This window comes from Pan paniscus, chromosome 23 (assembly GCF_029289425.2).
Source record: "Pan paniscus chromosome 23, NHGRI_mPanPan1-v2.0_pri, whole genome shotgun sequence".
NCBI classification, from domain to species: Eukaryota; Metazoa; Chordata; class Mammalia; order Primates; family Hominidae; genus Pan; species Pan paniscus.
This window is the reverse complement of record NC_085927.1, coordinates 54,713,204-54,731,684: the sequence shown is the minus strand read 5'-3', so window position 1 is coordinate 54,731,684 and position 18,481 is coordinate 54,713,204. Positions and strand designations below refer to the sequence as shown.

At 55.4% G+C, this 18,481-nt stretch overlaps 1 protein-coding gene across 2 annotated transcripts in view; it reads left to right on the top strand.

Moving 5' to 3' along the window:
• PHF21B (PHD finger protein 21B) overlaps positions 1–17,180 on the top strand; it is a 131,433-nt gene extending 114,253 nt beyond the window's left edge. For both annotated transcript variants that reach the window (XM_034948445.4, XM_034948446.4), the window contains exons 6-13: positions 1,663–1,714; positions 4,195–4,271; positions 6,373–6,427; positions 7,902–7,924; positions 9,556–9,714; positions 11,968–12,043; positions 12,377–12,480; positions 15,037–17,180. In XM_034948445.4, the coding sequence (XP_034804336.3) occupies positions 1,663–1,714; positions 4,195–4,271; positions 6,373–6,427; positions 7,902–7,924; positions 9,556–9,714; positions 11,968–12,043; positions 12,377–12,480; positions 15,037–15,255 (765 nt within the window). In that variant the 3' untranslated portion in view covers positions 15,256–17,180. The remainder of the gene's footprint in view (positions 1–1,662; positions 1,715–4,194; positions 4,272–6,372; positions 6,428–7,901; positions 7,925–9,555; positions 9,715–11,967; positions 12,044–12,376; positions 12,481–15,036) is intronic.
• Positions 17,181–18,481: the final 1,301 nt, after the last annotated feature.

The following is an 18,481-nucleotide window of genomic DNA, read 5'->3' as shown; positions in this document are numbered from 1 at the left end:
TGGGTGTGGGGTATACAGGAACTCTCAGTAATGAGTCTTGCAACTTCCCTGTAAATCTGAAACTACAATAAATAAGCCAGCCCCATAAATAAAAGATAAAGGGGGAAAATATATTGCAAGTCATATCCCAGACAAGGAAATATTGACTCACAGATTCATCAAATACTCACGAGCACCTACTCTGTGGCCGGCCTTGAGTGAGGCTCCGGGAGTTGGTCTTCCTACAGTGTGGTGGCTGCAGGACTCCTGGCAGGCTGTCTCTCAAGGCCAGCAAGAGAGCCTCATTCCCGTCACCAACAGGGGTCTTACTTAACATCATACGCCATAGGAGTGGCTTTGGCACCTCTTCGCTCTGTGATGTTACCTAATCCCGTGGTATTTTCAATCCTGCCCACACTCAAGGCAGGGAATGATATGGGGTGGCTACGCCGCAGGGTAGGGGCTCGGGGGCCATTCTAGATTCTGCCTTCCACCACCGAAGAATGTCAAATGAAAAAAAAAATGCCCTAGTGAGCTCTGTAGACAATACAGTGTCATGACCTTTTCACAAGTCAAAAACAGGTAATGGCTGGGCATGGTGGCCCATGTCTATAATACCAGCACTTTGGGAGGCTGGGGTAGGCTTGCACCCAGGAGTTCAAGACCAGCCTGGGCAACATGGCAAAACTCCATCTCTTCAAAAAATACGAAAATTAGCTGGGCACGGTGGTGCGCACCTGTGGTCCCAGCTCCTCGGGAGGCTGAGGTAGGAGGATCACTTGAGCCCCAGAGATTGAAGCTGCAGTGAGCTGTGATTACTCCAGTGCACTCCAGTCTGGGTGACAGAGTGAGAACCTGTCTCAAAAAAAAAAAAAAAAAAAAAAAACAGATAAAACTAAGTGCCACCCTGTTTCATAAGTGACAGAAATACATGCATATGTAAACAAAGTCAAGGAAATGGTCATTACAAAACTGGAGAAGGTCATTACAAAACTGGAGAAATGGTCATTACAAAACTAGGATCACTAGAAATGAGGGTGAAAAGAATGAGATAAAGTGAGGAACACAGAAGAGATGCAACTTATGGGTCAAGTGTCAGGTTTTGAGTTTATTAGTAGGTTCATGATGTTCAATTTATTATTAAATAAAATGAAAGACAGCCATGAAAGGACCAATGATGCAAATGTGTTATGAACCAGTGACGTGTTATGTGACAGTGATTAGCCCAGCTGTGTGCACCTTAGCTCTTTAAAGTATGTTTGAATATGTGTATCCAGTGTTTTCAAGGAGCCCCTCCAAATTGAGCTGTAGATGCTTTCTTTGGGAATCCTATTTCCCTGTGTTTCTTAGAAACTGACTTGGTGTCTGGAGTTCGGGGCCTTAGCGGTTGGGGCACCCATAAGGATTAGCCCAGTTCTGTGCACCTTAGCCCCTTAAAGTATGTTTGAATACATGTATCCAGTGTTTTCAAGGAGGCCCTCCAAATTGAGCTGTAGATACTCTCTTTGAAAATCCTATTTCCCCACGTTTCTTAGAAACTGACTTGGCATCTGTAGTTGGAGGCCTCTGTGGTTGGGGCACCCATGAGGTATCGCCCTGCACCTGCCACAGCAGATGTTTGTTGAGTGCATGAATGAACGTTGACGGTTGTGTTAATGCTCCTTTGTCTGTTCCTTCCCTCAGAAAATCGCCTTCATGGTAGCGCTAGGCCTGGTTACCACGGAACACTTGGAAGGTAAGGAAGGATCCAGGTAGCAGCAGGTTGGGCTGGGACTGACCCAAAAGCCGGGGTGTTGGGGGCCAGGTGTGATGACGGGTGGTCTGGGCTTCAGCAGCAGCCGATATGGGTGGAGCGTGGCCTCACACTGCTGCAGTGGGTCTCAGGATGTCCCGGCTTGGATGGCAGTGTCTGTGTATAAACCACCTCCCAGGAGGTCTGCCCCAAGTGCCTGAGGCTGGGTGGCTGTCATCAAAGACAAACAAGACAGAGAAGCCTTCCAGGCTCGCCCTGGCTCCATGACTATGCACAATACCCACTGTGGCACTTCCTTGTTTCAGCGGAGGGACCATGTGGGCTCCCTGCCCTCAACACAGGGAAATGACAAGAGGCAGACTGCCCGGTCCCATCACTTTCTTAAGTGTGGGCAGGTTACTTCTGTGTGCCTCAGTCTCTTCATGTATAAAATGGATAATGGCCAAACTGTCCTCTGGGGATGGTTGGAAGCAGTGCCCAGCACAGTGGGAGAGCTGACCACCAGCTCCCCTGCCGTCAAACTAGCCTGCGGACTTCATGTGTGCCACCAGATGTGTCTGTCAAAATTGGAACAGTAGTTTATTTGAGCAGACAGGGCACTGTGACTCTACGAAGGGGCTGTGTGACCTTACGGATGAGGGCAGCTTCACATGGGCCGTGAACATCATCGTAGAATGATGAGGGCAATCTCACATGAGCTGTGAACGTCATCCTAGAATCTTAGGGCCTGGGAAGCCTCGAAACCAGCCCCCTTGGGGAAGCCCCCATGGGGAAGCCGAGGCCAGGGAAGCTGATTCACTTGCCCAGGGTCCCAGGGCCAGTTGATACCAGGCCCAGGCTGGAATCCAGGCCTCCTGACTCCCAACCCAGAACGTTTTCCACCACACCCACCTCACCTGCAAAGGCGTTTTATAAAGGGAAAGCACATACCCTGGTAAACCTGGATGCAGGAAGGTTCGCCTAGCGTTCCTCTCCTTCAAAGCAAGAGGGAATGAAGTGAACCCCCGCGGTGCCCGAGGCACTAGCAGTCTTGAAGTTAAGAGTTTCTTTCCATTGCAGCAGGTGAGCCACCGAAGCCCAGGGGAGGGGAGGGACCTGGCTGAGGTCACACAGCTCATCCGGGGCAAGTGGGAGCAGGGCAAGCCTTCCCGAGCTCAGCAGAGCCCAGCGCGCGGGGACCGCAGCCTGCCATGCAGGCTCCGAGAAGACAGCCCTCTCCCTTTATGTCCCCTGGGTCTGACTTGCTCTCTGGCAGCAGCCAGGATGGGGAGAGCCAGGGAAGAGCCCCAGCCTTCCAGATCCCTGGGCAGGGAAGCCCCCTGTAAGCAACCCTTGCCCCTGGCCTTCCTCACCCTTCTGCGTGCATGGTTGGAAGGCATTACCCTCCAGCCAAGGTTCCTTCGTAAGAACCTCTGTGAGCTCCCTGCCTGATGGTGTGAGCTTGAGCGAGATGAATCCCGCTGCCCTCAGCTTGCCTTTGGGATTGATTTAATCTCTGACCGAAACCACGGTGCCACAGAGGCAGCATGGGGCTGTGGGGACAGAAGTCTTATGCTCAAGTCCCGCCTGTGCACTGGCCGGAGTCCCTAGGCAAGGTCCTTCCCCACTCCGAACCTCAGTTTTCTCATCTGCAACATGGGGAAAACTGCGCCTGTAAACTTCGTGGAGTTGGTGAGGGACTGATCGAAAAGTGCGTTCCTAATAGGCGTGATCATTATTGGTTTTATAAATAGTTCTCATTTAGAAACCTCTCCCCAACCTCTGCTGTGATATCCTTAATTCTTTCTTTCTTTAGACCCTGTGTTATTCCACAGAAGGTCTGAGTGCCTTACAGAAAACAGGCTGAGTAATATTGAGAAGGTTTAAAAAGGAAAACTAGGTCCGGGAGACAGAGATTAGAAGACGCTAGCACAGCTGCACACAGAGAGGCAGGTCATGGGTCCTGCCTGGGGGTCAAAGCAAAGAAAAAGGAAAAGAAAACACCGTCAGTGTGGCCATGCCCCCTCTCGCTCGCATGCGAAGGATTCCTGCTGGGGGCTGCATTGGGGCAGAGGCCACCTGGGTAGAGGCTTGCTCCTGGGCTTCCGGGAGCTGGGAGCCTCACCCTGCAGCTCACTGGACCAGTGGGTATCACCCAACCTGTGGGTCCCCAATAACGGCCATGGGCCAGATAGGGATACAAAAGGAGGACCCCGTGCTAAGAGTGGGCACCTGGATTCTGGGTACCTGCCAGCCTCCCACCAATCTGTCATTCAGCCTGAGGCCACCAGAGCTGTCCTGCCATGGAGTCAGTGATTCCTGGAGGCCCTAACCCACCCTGGGCCACTCTGTGGCATGGATGCTGAGCACACAGAGAGGCTTCAGAGCAGGAGGGGATGGTGGTGCCCAGGGCTTGGCAAGGAAGCATTTGGGGTTCCCAGGGCAGGCAGGACCCAGTAACTGCTGTGTCTGTGCCTTTCCAGAAATCCAGAGCAAGCGACAGGAGCGGAAGAGAAGAAGCACAGCCAACCCTGCCTACAGCGGCCTCCTGGAGACCGAGGTGGGGAACCCGCCAGCCCCATGCCACCAGGAGGGTGGGGGCTCCCAGTGCACAGCCTCCAGGAAAAGTCCCAGGGCCTCCCTCATTCGCTTTCCTAAGCACCCCCCTCGTCTGTCCCTCCTGGGAGTGGGGCTGGGGGGTGACCGTAAATCATCTCTCTCATCACCTCCGAGTTCACAATCCATTGATAGGAAGATGTGGAAGAGGAGATGTCAGTTTATTCCTAATAGAGGCTCGCTGGTGGGCGTGGCTTCGTGCGAGGTACACCGGCTTCTTGACTCTTCACCCTGAATGATCAGGCAAATCTCCGGTCACAGGCAGGGCTGGACACCCTGGCCTCCCTGGACCACCTCACACCTTGTCTAGAGCCTGTGCAGTTGGCTCATGGCTGGGAGAGACTGAGGATGTGCACAGCCTGGAGCAGGCGGGCACCGTAAAGAAAGGGCCTGGGTGGGCGTGGCCAGTGCCCTTCCCTCCTCCCAGTTGGAGCGTCCATCCCCAGGGATGGGGGTGGGAATCCGAGAGCCTGCACCAAAATCGGTCCAGTGCAGCAGGGTTGGGATTTAAGGATGCCGTAGGGGAGCACAAGGGCCTCTCCCATGAGCATGTCCCCAGGGAGAAACCAGATCATAAATGACACCTTCCTGCCCTTGTAAATGACAGTCCAAAATTCTTAGGTTAAAATCCTAATGTCATCTCCCCAAAGCCAACTCTGCAGGGTCTGTTGGGACCATTAGCTCAGAGGCTCAGGGCTTTCTTAGGGGCAGTGTCTTAGAGTCTTTCTCTGGGATGGAAGCCATTTGCTTAGAGCTCCGAAGTCCAGAGCTTGGGACAGCTGTCCTGAGGGAAACGATGTCCCCCGAGGTCAGTGCCTGGTATGTTGCAGATGCCAGCTCTGTGAGATCTGGAGGAAGGTGAGGAAAGTGCTGTCTCACCTCCCAGGGTGCAGGCTAGTCTGGGCCACTGCCCAGAATCCATGTCTTGGGAACCTGAGCTCAAGTGGGAGGGAGGCGTTTCGCGCAGAGCGGCAGCCAGTTCCAGGCTCTGCAATTGCCCTGTCTGTGGGGAGAGCCCACCATGGGGCGTCCTCTGGCCTCATCAGCCTGTCCGCGCCTTTCCTCTACTTCTGCCTGCCCCGCTCCTGTTCTGAGAACGTGCTCCACGTGGGCCGTTTCATACCATTCACTTCCTCTTCCTTCATCTGAGCAAGCCCTGTCCCCTGACTCGGACCCTTGGTAAGAACATCGTGGAAGTGTTTTCAGCCTCCACACAAGGAAACGGTGTGTTCTCCAGACAGGGAGGGCTTCATTCCTTTAGATTTGTTCGTTCATGAAAATGCAGGCTGCTCTGTGGACGAGGCGTTACTCTAGGCTCCCAAGTCTGAGGCCAGGGCCAGAGACGGCGTAAGCAGGTCGGGAGTCAACCCAAGGCCCCGTGACCCTGAGCCTGGAGCAGGCACACAGCCCGAGGGGGCCCTTCCCCAGGTCCACAGCCTGACCACACCGAGAGAAATGGTGTCAAATCTGGCCACACAGTATTACAACAGCCGCAGCCAAAGCCACTTTGAACCACCAAGGTTTAGACCGGTGTGGCCTGTGGTTGCCAAAGCCAGGACTAAGGCCGCTCTTCTGGAATGTTCCAGAAACCTTTGTCCACATGTGATGTTTAAGGCCACATGCCAAGAAATGGAATTTGGGGGAGCCAGTCTATAACACCCATTTTTCCACCTGACTCCAGACCCAGTTGAGAGGCAGGAGACAGGTGGAGAATGTGACATGCACCATGTGACTGATGTGTCCCACTGACGGCCCTTCCTGAGCTAGACGCACCCACGGGTGCAGAGAGGGTGTCCTAGGCCTCCTGCAGGCAGAGCCTTTGCCGACTTCCCTGCCTCGCCCCGCCCCGCCCCATCCTCAGCCATCCCTGCGTGCTTCTGCCCTGTATTTGTTCCTGTTTCTGCCCCTGGCAGGGGGTGTCCAGCCAGAGCCTGGAGCCCTGGGTGGGAACCCTGTCCCAGAGAGAGTCCTGACCTGGGGTGACGTCACCATCGAGGAGAGCCTCCAGATGATGGGGTGTGTTGTTTTGTTTTCTGTCCCTGCAGAGGAAACGGCTGGCCTCCAACTATCTCAACAACCCCCTGTTCCTCACAGCGAGAGGTAAGCACCGGCTTCAGGCCTTCTGCCACAGCTGCTCAGGGCCGCGGGGAGTCATCCCTGGGTGGTCCTCCACGCCTGGGCCTGGGCAGGGCTGCCCGCCTCCCACTGGGCTGACCTGGGCAGAGGCAGGTGAGGACGCTGTGCTGAGAGGAGCCTCCCACCTCCCCGCTCCTCCTGCAGCCTGTGTGTGAGCTTGGAGCTGTGGCCTGGGAGAGGTCCACAGCCTGGGCCATAGGTGTGAGCGTGACCGATGGGGCCTCTGCAGGTGTGACCCAGCCCAGGTGCTGCTGCTTCCATACTCCACTGGAGACAACCTCTCTTCCCCACACGCGGGCGGCCTCTGATACCCCTGGGCTGGGCTGGCGCCTCTCAGCCCACACCTTGCCCACCCTCTTGTGCCTGCTCTGGGCATTGGAAGAGCACAGGCTGGACAGGGGTGGGGATCTCAGCCCAGTTCTGCCTCTGCCTCGCTGTGTGTGTTGGAGCCGAGGGCTCCTTCTGTACAAGGCATTGGGCCAGATCTTCAGGCTGGAACCTGGCCTGAGGCCTCTACCTGTGTCTGCAGGGCCCCTCCCTCCTCTGCCAGCCGTGCCCCAGCGCAGGACTTCAGGGAGCCACATCCCTGCATTCAGACAGCAGCAGGAAGCTGCCAGTTCTCTTCAGTTAGAAAACCATAGTCCCACGAGCAGGAAATGACGACCAGCTTGCTGGGATTCTGTGTAGCTTTCAACATGTCACCATCCCTCCCTGGGCCTTGGTTTACTGATCTGGAAAGTGGGCCCATAGCTACCTGCTTCTCAGAGCTGGGACAGTGACTTGAAGGGCGAGTGTGACTGCACTTTGTGAGCTGTTGAGTGCTGTGCAGACGCCAGAACTGTTCTTCCGCCGGGTGGCATTATTTGCAGACAGATCTGATCTAGAACCTGAAAGATATATATGTTTGCGATCATTAAAATGTGTGGTTTGGTATCATTTACTAGAATGAGAGTGGATTACAGTTTAAAAAGAGTTGAAAATAAGTCACTTTGAGGGGTTCTTGGAGTGATGTTTCCTTCCCCCGGGCAGCTCACTGCCACTATGTCCTCAGCACAGGGGCCACATGAGCCTGTTCCCGTGGTGGCTTCTAGCTGTGACCAGGGCTGAGATCCTTACTCCCATCCTGCCCAGGAGTGAGATCCCAGGTATCACAGGGCCTTGTGATACCCCCATCATGCCCTGGGGTGTGAGCCCAGGTGTCATGGGGGCCTTGTGATATTGCCATCATGCCCTGGGGTAAGATCCCAGGTATCACAGGGCCTTGTGATATTCCCATCATGCCCTGGGGTGACAGCCCAGGTATCATGGGGGCCTTATGATGCTCCCATCATGCCCCAGGGTAAGAGCCCTTGCCACATGAGGCCTCATGGACTCCAGTCCTGATCTGTGCTCCTCTGACGGCCACTAACGTGTTCTCCGCCCTTCTTCCCTGTGCTAGCCAATGAGGACCCCTGCTGGAAGGTACGTGTCCCCTCCCTCCGTCTTCACACTTCCGGGGTGGAGAATGTTTTCAGTACAGTCCTCATAGGGTCCCTCCTGTAAAGAGGGAAAGAGCCCGGAGTGGTGCAGAAGGCCTTTTGGTTCTGCCTTTAGGTGCTAAGAGCTTTGTGCAACACTCAGCCAGCTTTCCAGCCGGCCAGGCAGCGTCAAGTTGGGCATTGCCACAGGGCTCTGCTCTCAGCTTCAAACGGGAGCCCTCCCTCCTCAGAATTGAGGATGCAGAGCCTGCAGGGGCCACTGAGGCCCAACTGGAAGCAGCCAGCTGGTGCCCAAAGGCCTTCACCCTGGCTCCACTGGCCTCAGTGTGACCTGGGCAGAGCTGGCCCTCCCTGGTCTTCTGTTACCCGTCCGAAAAGGGGCTGGACTTGTTAATCCCCAGGGACTCACCCCACACACCCACATTTCTGTGATCCTGTGGGGCCCCCACCCCCTACCCCCTACCCGTGCACACACCACATCCCTGATTCCCAGAACATTGGCTGGTCATGACCTCGTTCATGGCATGATCTCAGAATTTATTCAGCGTTTTTCTTCACTGAATTTCTGATCTAATTCTAAAAGAACATTCTAGTCCCTGCATGCTCGTAACTGTCAAGCCTCTAAGAAGCAGTAGGTGATGATTGCAGTCAGCTCCGGTTAGGCTGTGTCATTTTCACAATAGCCCTGCAATGGCACGGGTTGGTGCTGGGGGGCCTGGCAGTGTTTATCTGCAAACATCTTGTGCCCATCCAGGGCGGGCATGTGGACAGGGGACACCTGGAGCCTGAGCTCTGTCCCCACAGAGCCCACAGACTTGGAGAGGGCCTTGGCTTTGAGGCAGGCCACCTGGTTGCTGGTCCCGGCTCCCCCTCCAGCTTGCTGTGTGACAACTGCCTCCCCCTCCCTGTGTGACAACTGCTTCTCCCTCCCTGGGCATTTGCATGACACAAGGGGTGGAGACAGGGACCTCTGAGGCCTCCTCTGAGGGTGTTGCCCCTCCTTCAGGGACATCCAGTGTCCTTGTGTCACGGGCCATCCCAGAGGAGAGCTCTCTGGTCTTTTCCAACTCTGAAGTTGGAGCATGCTGTTGACACGTGGATGGTGAACAGAGAGCCGAGTACAGGGTCTTGGCCGGGGCTACGCCGCCCCTCCAGGCAGTGTCCACATAAGCAGTGGGGGCAGGGAGGGAGTGCTGCATTCATCACTGGTCCCACTCCCAGCACATGGACCTCTGGTGCAACACAGACCCTCAGGGGGCTGTTTTCTAGGCCGCAGCAGGACAGCCTGCCTTGTCGCCCACACCTGGGGTCCAGGTCTTAGCACAGAAGAATCAGGTTATGGGAGTCACACCAGGCCAGACTCCAATACTCAGTGCCCCAGCCCCTAGTAAATCTGGCCCTGTGGGTGCCCCCCGTCCTCCCAGGTCCCAGGCCTGACCCCACACTGTCGCCCTCCAGGGTTTATCCCTCTCTCTCCGTAGAGCTGCTGGGAAACGTTGGCAGAAGAGCGGCCACATGTAGGTCAGACACAGCTGCCTGGGCCTGGCCCTGGCTGACCGGCCACCGCTGACCTGGCTGTGGCTGACCTGTCTCCTGCCCTCCCTTCTCTTCCAGAACGAGATCACCCACGATGAGCACTGTGCCGCCTGCAAGCGAGGGGCCAACCTGCAGCCCTGCAGCACCTGCCCGGGGGCCTACCACCTCAGCTGCCTGGAGCCGCCCCTCAAGACGGCGCCCAAGGGCGTGTGGGTGTGCCCCAGGTGCCAGCAGAAGGTACAGGAGGCTGTGTGACCCCCTCACCCCAGACTGGCATGGAGGTCCCCACCGTAGGCAGAGACAGGGCAGAGGAGGGGTGAAAAAAGGGGCTTCGGTATAGGAAGGCTTTTTCAACCTCAGCACAATTGACATTTGGGGCTGGATAATCATTGGTTGTGGAACTTTGTCCTGTGTATTATGGGAATTTTTTTTTTTTTTTTTTTGAGACAGAGTCTCGTTCTGTTGCCCAGGCTGGAGTGCAGTGGCACGGTCTCGGGTCATTGCAACCTCTGCCTCCTGGGTTCAAGTGATCCTCCTGCCTCAGCCTCTCAAGTAGCTGGGGTTATAGGCGCCCACCACCACACCCGGATAATTTTTGTATTTTTAGTAGATGGGGGGTTTCACCATGTCGGCCAGGCTGGTCTCAAACTCCTGACCTCAGGTGATCACCCGCCTCAGCCTCCCAAAGTGTTGGGATTATAGGCGTGAGCCTCCGCGCCCGGCCTATTATGGGGTGTTGAGCAGCATCCCTGGCCTCTACCCGTGAGATGCTAATGGCGGCCTTCTTTCAGTAACGGCCTTTTAAAACCTGGATCTTGCTTTGGGGAATCTAGTCTAAGGAAATAATCCAAATAGGGATAAAGTGTTGTGCACAGAGAAGCCCCACACCCTTTATTTACAAAAGACTAGAGGGGAAGCAGCCTCTCCTCCCGGCAGCGGGAGATAGTGGAATAGCCCAGCTCTGCACTCAGTGAGATATTCCGCCAGCATCCAACAGGTTTTTACAAAAAGTGTGATTCTCTGGATCTTGTTCACTATATGGAATTATAAAAATAAAAAACAGGCTTTACAGCTGCTATATAGTTTGGGAATCAGCCATCTGAGAAAAACTGCAGAGTAAAAACCTTGGGAGGAAACGCTTGGGAGTGTGGCCCCTGAGTGTGGTGGGTGGCGGGTGGCAGCAGTGCTTGGCTTCAAATGTGCCTTCCACAGATGCATGACTTGTGTGGTCATAGGGAGTTACCTTTCTTTCTTTCTTTCTTTTTTTTTTTTTTTTTTTTGAGATGGAGTTTCGCTCTTGTTGCCCAAGCTGGAGTGCAATGGCATGATCTCAGCTCACTGCCACCTCCGCCTCCTGGGTTCAAGCGATTCTCCTGCTTCAGCCTCCCAAGTAGCTGGGGTTACAGGCATGCGCCACCACTCCTGGCTAATTTTTTGTATTTTTAGTAGAGATGGGGTTTCACCATGTTGGCCAGGCTGGTCTCAAACTCCTGACCTCAAGTGATCTGTCCGCCTTGACCTCCCAAAGTGCTGGGATTACAGGTGTGAGCCACCACACCCAGCCCGGGAGTTTTAATACTTTATTTCAAAAAGTATTAACCATTGGGAGTTCCCATCATCGCTGGTTCTGTGAGGATCAAGGGCAGTGGATATGGTGGGCAGGGGCTGCCGTCGGGCTGTTCCCTCTGCGGCTACCTGCCCCTGCATTGTGACTGCCTGGGTCGGGGGTTACATCCTTTTTTTTTTTTTGGTAGACAGGGTCTTGCTCTGTTGCACAGGCTAGAGTGCAGGAGCATGAGCACAGCTCACTGCAGTCTTGACCTTCGAGGCTCAAACAGTCTTCCCACCTCAGCCTCCTGAGGAGCTGGGACCACAGGTACACACCACCATGGCCAGCTAATTTTTAAATTTTTTGTAGAGGTTGGGTCTCACTTTGTTGCCCAGGCTGATCTCGAACTCCTGGGTTCAAGCAATCCTCCCACCTTGGCCTCCCAAACTGCTGGGATTAATGCCCAGCTTTTTTTTTTTTTTTTTTTTTTGCCTCTTCCTTTTTTCTTCTTTCTTTTTTGTCACAACTTTTTGAGGGCATGTGGAGAGGGAACAGAATTCTGTTCCCCGCTTCAGCATAGTGTGGGGGACATCGAGTCTCTCCATTTGTCCCTGGCGTGCCTGGGGTCGCTGCCCTCAGGTCTTCTGGACGTGGGAGGAAGACAGGTGATCATTCATTCGTTCGAGAAGTATTTGAGCCTGCTGCCTGTTCAGGGCCCTGGTGATGAGCAGGGGAGAGGCCCAGAATGTTCCAGCCTCGTGGAGCTGTGTAGCCCCTGTGAGCTGGGCCATGAGGCATGTGCGGCCCCAGCTCCTGGTCACGGGTGAGGACCCTGTGGCTCAGACAGGGCGTGCCCCCTCAGGGTTACACAGCCAGGGTGTGGACAGTCCCAGCAGGTCCCAGGGCCTGTCCACTTTTTCATCTCCCCGTCTGCTCCCCAGGCCTTAAAGAAAGACGAGGGTGTGCCCTGGACTGGGATGCTGGCCATCGTGCACTCTTATGTCACCCACAAGACAGGTGAGGCATCCCTGGGGAGTGGGAAAGGGTACCTGCTCCCCCTCCTCCCCCACCCAGGCCTCTGGGCTCACCTGGTCCTGTGGGAGGACAGGTGGGTCCATTCCCTTCCGGGCCAGAGCACTGAAAAGTGGGATCCTGGGGCCGGTCCTGTGTCCGGGGCAGGTGTGGCCAGGGGAGAGTGGCTCCAGGTGCTGTGCATTTGGCCACAGCCACTGGCTTCTTCAGGGGGATGTCCTAGGCCTTGGTTTCATCCCTTCTGCCTCTCCCATTTACTCTACGACCCAGCCGCTCCTTACCTGCCCCTCTCCAGGGACCTGGCCTTCTCTTTTCTAGTCAAAGAAGAGGAGAAGCAGAAGCTGCTGCAACGAGGCAGTGAGCTGCAGAACGAGCACCAGCAGCTGGAGGAGCGGGACCGGCGGCTGGCATCAGCAGTGCAGGTGTGCCCCGGGGCCTGGGGGAGGCTGGCCTCAGCCCTGCAGGTGTGCCCTGGGTCTAGGGGACAGATAGATGTGTCCTTAGAACCACAGGTGTAGATCCAGGCTGGCCTCAGCAGTGCAGGAAGGAGCCAGGGCCTGGTGGACAGGCAGGCGTGTCATTCAAACCACAAGTGTAGATCCAGGCTGGCCTCAGCCCTGCAGGCCCCCAGCACCGGGGCCTGGGGGACAGGCAGATGTGTCCTTAGAACCACAGGTGTGGATGCAGAGCTTCACTGTTCACCTATAAGGCCTAGGAAGAAGACAGACTCACCAAGCATCCCCCAGCAAGCCAGTACGTGGAGAAGGCAGCGCTGTGACTCATTCAACAAATATTTATCAAGCGATTGACAGCACCCTGGCTGTGCGCCTGCTCAGGCCCCTTGGCAGGGCCCTGACCTCCGAATCTGTTTCCTCTTGTGTAAAGTGAACGTAATTCCTCCTCCATAGGATGGAGATAGACAAGATAATGAAGATGATGGTAGTAATGGTGGTGGTGATGATGGTGATGGTAGTAATGGTGATGGTGATGATAGTGGTGATGGGAATATGATAATGGTGGTGGTGGTGATGATGGTGATGGTGATGATGATATGGTGTTGGTCGTAATGGTGGTGGTGATGGTGGTAATGATGGTGGTGCTGATCACAGTGATGGTGGTGGTGATGGTGATCATGGTGATGGTTGTAATGATGATGGTGATGATGGTGGTGATGGTGCAGACCACAGTGATGGTGATGGTGGTGATGATAATGGTGATTATGGTGGTGATTATGGTGATGGTGGTGTTGATGGTGCTGATCACAGTGATGGTGGTGATAATGGCGATCATGGTTGTGGTGATGGTGGTGATGATGGTGCTGGTCACAGTGATGGTGGTGGTGGTGACGATGGTGATCGTGGTGGTGATGGTGGTGATGGTGCTGATCACAGTGGTGGTGGTGGTGGTGGTGACGTTGGTGATCGTGGTGGTGATGGTGGTAATGATGGTGGTGATGGTGCTGATCACAGTGATGGTGGTGGTGGTGACGATGGTGATCGTGGTGGTGATGGTGGTGATGGTGCTGATCACAGTGGTGGTGGTGGTGGTGACGTTGGTGATCATGGTGGTGATGGTGGTAATGATGGTGGTGATGGTGCTGATCACAGTGATGGTGGTGGTGGTGATAATGGTGATCATGGTGGTGGTGATGGTAGTGATGATGGTGGTGATGGTGCTGATCACAGTGGTGCTGGTGGTGGTGACGTTGGTGATCGTGGTGGTGATGGTTATGATGGTGGTGATGGTGCTGATCACAGTGGTGGTGGTGGTGATAATGGTGATCGTGGTGGTGGTGATGGTGGTGATGGTGCTGATCACAGTGATGGTGGTGGCGGTGGTGATAATGGTGATCATGGTGGTGGTGATGGTGATGATGGTGCTGATCACAGTGATGGTGGTGGTGACGTTGGTGATCGTGGTGGTGATGGTAATGATGGTGGTGATGGTGCTGATCACAGTGATGGTGGTGGTGGTGGTGACGTTGGTGATCGTGGTGGTGATGGTAATGATGGTGGTGATGGTGCTGATCACAGTGGTGGTGGTGGTGGTGGTGATAATGGTGATCATGGTGATGGTGATGGTGGTAGTGATGATGGTGGTGATGGTGCTGATCACCGTGATGGTGGTGGTGGTGACAATGGTGATCGTGGTGGTGATGGTGGTAATGATGGTGGTGATGGTGCTGATCACAGTGATGGTGGTGGTGGTGATAATGGTGATCATGGTGGTGGTGATGGTGGTGGTGATGGTGCTGATCACAGTGATGGTGGTGGCGGTGGTGATAATGGTGATCATGGTGGTGATGGTGGTAATGATCACAGTAATGGTGATGATGGTGGTGATGATGTGTTAGAGGATGGTGATGGTAACGGGCCCTGGGGAAGCTCTTTAAATGCAGTGTCTCATTTAATCCTCTCTATAATGCTGTGAAGAGGCTTTGTGATTGTCCCTATAATCATTTTAGAAACCATCTCGGGGAGGTTGTTATTTGCCCAAGCAGTATTTGACCCAGAGCAGATGGATGTGGGACTGTAGGCATCAGTCCTTACTGCTTTTCCTTGTTGCGGTGGTACATAGAGAGACTGGAAAAGACCACACAGCACAACAGGCAAGAGAAAGAGCAGAAAGGCGGCTGGGAAGCCAAAGGCCTCCGAGGCTGCTGCAGGTTGGCCAGCAGGAGGAGGAGGAAGAGTGTGGGCAGCTAGCGGGGAGGAGGAGGTCACATCGCAGCCATGGGAAGGACGTTCCCAGGCAGAGCCACACTTTTTCTAGCCCTAAGTTCCAAAGCAAGCATCATCTCCTGTGGGTCTGGCTGCTCTTTAATTGCATTTGCACCACTGCCTGGTTTTTGTGAAGCCCTCAGCCTGGTTTCTTGCAGGCCTTTGTAGTGGAGGGGAGAGGGGCCCAGACGGTGGCTGCCCCAGGATGGCTGTAGAGCCGAATACTAAGACCCTTTCCCCTGACCTTCTCCCCAACAGAAATGCCTGGAGTTGAAGACAAGCCTGCTGGCCCGCCAGAGGGGCACCCAGTCATCCCTGGACCGCCTGCAGGCCCTCCTGAGACTGATACAGGGCGAGCAGCTGCTCCAGGTCACCATGGGGACCACTAGCCCTGCCCCACTGCTGGCCGGGCCCTGGACCAAGCCCTCAGTGGCAGCCACACACCCCACCGTCCAGCACCCCCAGGGCCACAACTGACCCCGAGGGACCAGTCTTCATACCCACGGAAAGTTATTGGGACCCTGCTTACACAGCCTGGGGGTTCTGTCGGCCTTAATTCATAAACACTATGAATTTCAGACAAAAATTAACCAGACAGAGGAGAGGAGGGAGGAAGAGCTGGGCGAGAGGCCTAGAGCCAGGACCAGGTGGGGGTGCGGCCCTGTGCCCTCCAAATTCACAGGGGGTACCTAGGAGCCAGGTGGGGTACGACAGGCTGGGGCACACAGTCCCCCCCCGGCCACCTCGGGGCTGCTTGGGCCTCTGGCTTCCAGGCCCTGCTCTCCACGGCCTCCCTCTGGCCCGTTGGAGGGGCAGGCTGAGGCTGTGGAGGGGACAAGCACACCCCCCAGCACGCAGTCTCCACTGAGGGCACCGCCTATTGGTGTCCTGTGGGAGGGCGAGCTGAGAACACATGGACTAGCTGAGTGGTAGCGGTAGTTGGGACGAGAAGCGGGGTAGCGGATCTAGGTAGTTCCTCAATGCCCCACGCTCCTAGGAGGTCCACCTGGGGTGGGCGGGCGGGCCTGGGGCACTCCGTCGCCTTTGCAGAACCACCTGGGCCTCTTTCTGTCAGCATTATTAGGGTTACGAATTGCAGCTGTTTAACTTGAAAGACACTGTCGGAGGTGAGCATGTCTGGGCGCCGGGACGCTGCAGTGATCCCCGCCAGAGCCTGTGCCCTTCCTGCTCCGTCTTTGGGGCCCTCAAGGCTGCCTCCTTCCTTTTGCCAATCTCTTGGACTCAGTTTGCCGTTGATGCGTTTTTCTCATGGAGTTTCTGGGCAGAGTGGAGCTGCAACCCTGTTGGGGGGCGGCATTTGGCAGGTTTTCTCTTTGGGGTTGAATCATTCAACTTAACGACTGAAGCCTTTTCTTGTCTCCTTTGGAAGAGCCGATAAGTATTCCACTCCTCCCTTCTTGCCAGTGCAGACACTATGCCAAAAAATAACTTCACACTTTTGTATGGCGTTTTTATTGTGAGATATTTAATGTGAATGGTGGGGGGGACTCTGGCTGACTTCCTTTCTGCTTCTAGTAGTCTGTGCTTCAAGGTACAAATGGGAACACCTCCCCTCGGGAAGCCTGGCCAAGCTGGAAGATCCAGCAGGTTTTTTAAGAGCCGGGTGGAGGGTTGGGGAGGAAAGAAAGGGCAGTGGCCTCGGGAGGTTCCGGCCTTCGGGGACCAGACTTGCTGCCAAGGGCTTCTGCATCCAGGGTGGGCAGTGGCAGCTTGTCACCCTCGCCCGATTCCCACATCCCAGTCCTGAGGGACTCAGCACAACAGGATAAGCGTCCAGGAGCCACGGGCTCCCACCCCGAGCATATCACATGGTGCCGAATTGCACTGAACACGCGTGTGTGCATCGCACGCGGCCACGACCACAGACACGCATGCACACACGCAGAGGTGCAGAGCGAGGAGGCCGGCAAATCCCGCAGCTGCCACGGTCCCTCCTGTCACTCTCACGACTCCGGGAGAAACTGTGCTGTATGATACAGATCTATTTTAATACACTTACCACTGGGTGAACAAGATTTTTATATTCTTTTATTGATGAACAAAGTGAACCGTGTGAGGCACACGTCTTCTATATTGGCTACTCTGTGCCAAGTATGCATTACCGCGTGGCTTGCGATGTCCATGTCTTCAGCTTCCTTTTCTGTTGGTTTGGTTTTCTTCGCGGATGGATTGAGTTACATGTTTTAACAGTGTAATGGGAGGATCTGAAAGGTTGGACCCGGGAGGGGTAGCTGCCGATGTGTCTTGAGATTGTTAGTTTTTTTTTGGACCAAGGAGGACCGTCCAGTGGGTAGTGAGGATAGAGAAAAAGTGTTTGTCTTAAATACGCCAATGTAGTTTTCCTTCTTTACAATGTATTAAACTCGATCGATGATTTCAAAGCCCTGTGGTTTTGGTGTCCTTGCCTTGCGGAGAGGCCCCCGGGAGTGCCCAGGGCAGCCAGGTGGGCGTTGGAGAGGCTGGAAATCAGGGTCTTCTCCCATCCTGAGGAGGGAGGGATGGAGGGAGGGAAACAGGAGAGAGCTCAGTGCCCTCCACTCGCTCACCCCCCATTCCCAGTCCTCAGAGGCGGCGGGTGACCCTTTAGGGCTAGGATTGAGGGTGGAAAGTCTCGGAAACCCAGCAGGTCTGTCACTGTGCAGAGCCCAAGGTGGTGCCCTCTGCTCCCTCATGGGTTCCTGCCTCTCAGCCTGGCAACATCACCGCTGTCTCTCTCCCCCAGCAGCGGGTACAGGCGCTCCTGCAGCCACGCTGAGCTTACACCTTGCCCTACAAGAGATGGGGAATCAGGAAACCGAGGAATCAGCCCCCCTGAGTCCTAGCTCCTGGCATTGCACAGGGGACTCTGATTGGCCAAGTGGGTCAGGGCCGACCCCTGGGCAGTTAGCTGTGGCCAGAGGCTGGGGTCTAATGCCAAAGTGGGGTCCGGTGCCCCAGGGGACAGAGAGGTGGAGGGCATGCAGGGCTGCCACACAGTCCCGCTTCATGGCTTGCCCTGGGGAGAATAGTTTGGGAGGAGGGGAGCAGGTTTCAAGTCAGCTCTGCCGGAGCCCTCCTGGGGGCCACTCAAAAGACCACACTCGGCATCCGTGGCTCGCTCCTGTCCTCTTTGGATTCTCTTCAGTCCGACTCCCCACCCCTTTGCACCTCTGGAACACCAGGTCAGTAGTGACCTCCCATGGCCAGATCCCCGGGGTGCTCCCGGTCATCACCCGGACCTCTCAGAACCAGAGGACACATTGGCCACACCCCCTGCCAAAGGAGGCTCCTGGGACCTCACTCCTGCCAATGTGGCTGCTCCCTGGTCTCTGCTCCAGACTTGCTTCTCTTCTACCTAATCACTGAAGGCCCAGGTCTGTGCTCTGATCTCCCGCAGCCGGCCTTCACCTGCCCCTGGCTTCTGTCTGTACCCCCAGGCCCACTGTACAGCTGCGGGTGTCTCACGCTCTGCACAGTCTCTACCAGGCCAGTCCCTCCCACCTCCCCATCTCAGAGGAGCTTCAGGCTGCTGGGGCCGGCACCCTGGGAGTCACTCTTGGCTCTTTTCTCCCACCTTGCATACCTGGTCCTTGGCAAATCCATCAGCTCCGCCCTCAGGACATAAGCAGGATGGGACAAGCCTCACCGCCCACCCCCAAATCACCTTGGTCCCAGCCCCATGATCTCCCCTGGATTCCGGCAG